At 52.6% G+C, this 4,466-nt stretch overlaps 1 protein-coding gene across 2 annotated transcripts in view; it reads left to right on the forward strand.

Moving 5' to 3' along the window:
- Positions 1–4,466, forward strand: part of NF2 (neurofibromin 2 (merlin)) — a 65,025-nt gene that overhangs the window by 22,713 nt on the left and 37,846 nt on the right. For both annotated transcript variants that reach the window (XM_005869737.2, XM_014542513.1), the window contains exon 4: positions 1,294–1,377. In XM_005869737.2, coding sequence (XP_005869799.1) covers positions 1,294–1,377 — 84 coding nt within the window. The remainder of the gene's footprint in view (positions 1–1,293; positions 1,378–4,466) is intronic.

Raw genomic sequence — 4,466 nt, forward strand, 5'->3', positions numbered from 1 at the left:
GATGTGAGAGAAACACATCGATTGGTTGCCTCCTGCACGCGCCCCAACCAGGCCCCGGGCCGGGGAGGAACCTGCAACCTAGGTACACTCCCTTGACTGGAATCGAACCCAGGACCCTTTGGTCTGCAGGCCGACACTCTATCCACTTAGCCAAGCCGGCTAGGGCTCCATTGATTTTTAGAGAGAGTGGAAGGGAGGGGGAGAGACACAGAGAGAGAAACATCGATGTGAGAGAGACATATTGATTAGTTGCCTCCTACATGTGCCCAGACTGGGGCTGAGGGTCGGACCTGCAACCTAGGCGCAGTTCACTACGTTTGTGGATCTGGTGGCTGCTGACCTCTGTGAAGAGAGAGCCGGCTTTCCCGTCGTGTGTATTTCGCTGCCCCCACTTCCGGCGGCTCCCTCGCCGCTCTGTCTAAGAAATTAAGTGCCCTGAGATATGTTCGTTCAACATTGCGGCTTCAGAGTTATATTTCCTGGATCTCACGAGTGCTTAACAGTTTAATCGATCCCACTTCATTGCTTCCTTTTTCCTTAGAGCGGCCGTATCGAAAGTGATGGTGTTTTCCCCGCAGTCATAACTCAGTGGCCTCGCCGCCTTTTCTCTTGTGTTCAGACTTGAAAGTAGGCGCCATTCCCACGGGTGCTGCGCCTGCTCAGCGGGGCTGAGGCTCAACCCCCATCAGAGCCGCTCCTCTGTCCCGGCCCAGATGTTAGTGTCTCTCTCTCTCTCTCTTTTTTTGTTGTTGTTAATCCTCGCCCGAGGATATTTTTCCATTGATTTTTAGACAGAGTGGAAGAGAAAGGGAAAGATAGACAGAAACATCGATGTGAGAGAAACACATCGATTGGTTGCCTCCTGCACGAACCCTGACCAGGGCCCGGGCCGGGAAGGAGCCCGCAACCAAGGTCCGTGCCCTTGACCGGAATCAAACCCGGGACCCTTGGGTCCACAGGCCGACGCTCTATCCACTGAGCCGCACCGGCCAGGGCTCATCTCCGTTGTAACCATGAACGGTCTTTCCTCCTCAGCACTTGATCGTGAGCAGAAGCGATGAGGGGTTCTCACGCATGGCCGTCTCACCAATAACTGCTCAGCGCCCGAGCTCCCAACCTGTCTGCTGCAATAAAATTTAAAAAAAAAAAATTGTACCCTTTTGTCAGAGCCTCATTAACAGGCCGGCCTGGCAGGCGGCCCTCAACAGGACGCCCTGCGGCCGTCTACCGTGCCCAGCTGCGCGGCCCGCGGCCACGTACCCCATGTCACGTGTCCCCTGTCGCCCCTTTCAGGTAAAGAAGCAGATCTTGGATGAAAAGATCTACTGCCCGCCCGAGGCCTCGGTGCTGCTGGCTTCGTACGCCGTCCAGGCCAAGGTAGGCGCCAAGGGGAAAAAATCAGCGTTGCGGGGCAGGGACCTGTCCGCGGGGCCGCGCCAGTCGTCTGGTTCTTGGGGTTTCCTAGACGTTAGGGAGGCTTTCCCCGGCAAGGGGGAAGGCCCTGGGGGAACCAAGTCTCACTTCTGTATGGTCTCGTGAGTGTGTGTGTGTGTGTACAAATAAGTGTGTAACTTGGTAACTTTTCTTTGTGCTTTCATTGTGCACATGTGGTTCCTTACATTTACTGAACCAACCTCTCTTTTTTCTTTTTTCTTTCTTTCTTTTTTTTAAAACATATTTTTGTTGATTTCAGAGAGGGAGGGGGAGATAGGAACATCAGTGATGAGAGAGAATCAGTGATTGGCTGCCTCCTGCACGCCCCCCCCCGGGGATCGAGCGTGCAACCCGGGCATGTGCTCTGACTGGGAATCGAACCGTGACCTCCTGGTTCATAGGTTGACGCTCAACCACTGAGCCACGCCGGCTGGGCCCAACCTCTCTTATTATTAACCAGGAAAAAGGAATTTATGATCTCCAGTGTGGGCCAAACATGGCCTTTAGGTCAGAAAGGCCCAGGTCCTCACTCCCCACTCATCTTCTGTGGACCAGCAGCCCTGTTGGATGGGGACCTCACCATCCCCTAGAAGGTGGCCCGCTCCATGCACCCCTGATGGGCATGCCACCCTGCTCACGGCTGGGCACTGCAGGCTCCTTGGCCGCTGAGCCCAGCCGAGCTGTCCGGCTAGCAGAAAGGCATTCCCAGTGACTGAGAATGGCAGGAAAGGGAGACCAACGATCTTGTGTTTTTGTCCTCCCTATTTCTATAAGACCAATGACAGGGCCAGCCCACGGGGCCTGAGGTCCCCCTAATTTCCATTTCAGGCACGTGCCACTTTCTCTCGTCCCCTCTGCTCACTCACGGCCTTTCACCGCAGCGTGTAAAGAAGTCAGAATTAGGGCGTCTTGATTACTTTTTTTGTATCGTCTTTTGCTGTTGTTTTCCTTTGTAGTTAGAGCTGTCCCTGAAGCCATATCCCTGCAGTGTTACAAAAATTAATAAGACGCTCTTAACTTCTCAGCCTACTTTTTTTCTGGAGTAGCTTAATGCGATCTCAGGTCAAAGTCAGGAAGTAACCAATTAGCCTGTCACTTGGAAGAGAGAAGAGTGTGTACACGCTACTCAGACCGACAAGCCCCGGAGTCATTCGGTGACTCGGAGTCATCTGATGACTGTGCTAATGGTCGCAGAGCGTTCCCTGGCCGGCCCGAGTGGGTGTGGATTCTGTCACAATACAGACTACGGCCACGTGCCCAAGGTCATCCGGGCGATCTTGGGGTAAAGCTAAAGGCAGAATTCGTGGCCCTGGGATTACGTTTTGTGCCTCCCCCTATTCCACTGCCCAGAAAAATGAGTAATTGGAGGGAGGAAAAAAGAAAAAAAAACCACAGAAAATGGGCCTTGATTCAACTAAGACATATGCTTCCTTTTATGCTTTGATTAAGAATATTAATAACAGGAAAAAATGTGCCCTTTCAATCAGGATCACCCTGACAGTGATGAAGCAGTCATTGTCGCTCTCATTAAATCCGGGCACTTCCTGGCCCGGAACGGAGTTCCTGTTCAGCACGCTCTCTCCCCAGCTGAGAGGAGGCCCGGCCCCCAGCTCTCAAGGACACCACCTCTCCCTGCAGGGCTTCCGTCTCAAAGGCAGCGTTTTCTTTGCATGGATTTTGAGGCACAAATTCAAAGGCCACCCGTGTGTGTGTGTGTGTGTGTGTGTGTGTGTGTGTGTGTGTTGTGTGTGTGTGTGTGTGTGTGTGTGTGTGGTGCGGGGGGCGGGGGGGGCGGACTTGTCTTGGACCAGCAGATGTTTGCTTAAACAGATTTCACCGTAGGAAAGCCCTACTCATTTAGAGATGAAAGTGATTCACAGAGCACATATGTGGCTCATATGGAGGAGGAGGTTCTGGTTTTTTTTTCCGGTGTAAATTCTCGGGCTCTCATAAATAAAGCGCATCTATGACTTCAAGTCTGCATTTGGGAAACGAAGGATGATTTTAACATGCTCCCAGTTTCCAGGACGGCTGGTTAATATGAAGAGGGCATTTCTGATGATGGTATTTATAAGATCTTAGATGCCTGTAGTGTTTTATCGTCTTACAAAGTGTTACAACGTGCGTATTTTGTGCGATTCTCAGTGTAGCCTTTGCCATAAGCCAGGGCGTGAAAGTATCTTGCCTGTCTTATCGGTGGCGAATTGAAGGCTCAGAAAGGAGTAATAATTTGTTTAAAGTCACAATACTTTATGTTAATTTTTAAAAAGTTTTCATTGATTTCAGAGAGGAGGGAAGAGATAGAGATAGAAACATCAATGATGAGAGAGAATCATGGATCGCCTGCCTTCTGCACGCCCCCCACCGTGGGGGTCGAGCCCGCAACCCGGGCATGCGCCCCGACCGGGAATCGAACCGTGACCTCCTGGTTCACAGGCTGATGCTCAGCCACTGAGCCACACCCGCCGGGCTGGACCTGGGATTCAGTGAGCGGCATGTGTGCTGCCGGGAGACCTCCCTCAAGCCACTGGCCGTGAGGGGCAAGAGCAAAGTGCGGAGTCCGGCAGTCAGACCCCAGGTGCCCCATCCTGACTCCGTCCTCTAGTTCCATCTGCTTCAAATCCTGCCCACCCAGTTGTGGGCTACAAATTCCATTAAAAAAAAAAAAAAAGAATTAGCCTGGCCGGTGTGGGTCAGTGGTTGAGCTTCAACCTGTGAACCAGGAGGTCAAGGTTTGATTCCCAGTCGGATTTTAGGCAGATTTTTTGGTGGCTTACGGAAGGACATATTGGAGGGGAAGGCAAGTTTGGGAACAGGGAGCCCTGTTAGCAGACTGGGGTCCTCCCAGGGAGAGACTGTGAATGAGGTTCACAGCCCGGGCAGCGGTGAGTTGGAGGGGAGGCGCTGACTTACAGAAACCCAGGCGGGCCTAACTGGTTTGGCTCAGTGGATAGAGCGTCGGCCTGCGGACTGAAGGGTCTCAGGTTCGATACTGGTCAGGGGCATGTACCTTGGTTGTGGGCACATCCCCA

Source organism: Myotis brandtii, unplaced genomic scaffold (genome assembly GCF_000412655.1).
Source record: "Myotis brandtii unplaced genomic scaffold, ASM41265v1 scaffold303, whole genome shotgun sequence".
Lineage (NCBI taxonomy): Eukaryota > Metazoa > Chordata > Mammalia > Chiroptera > Vespertilionidae > Myotis > Myotis brandtii.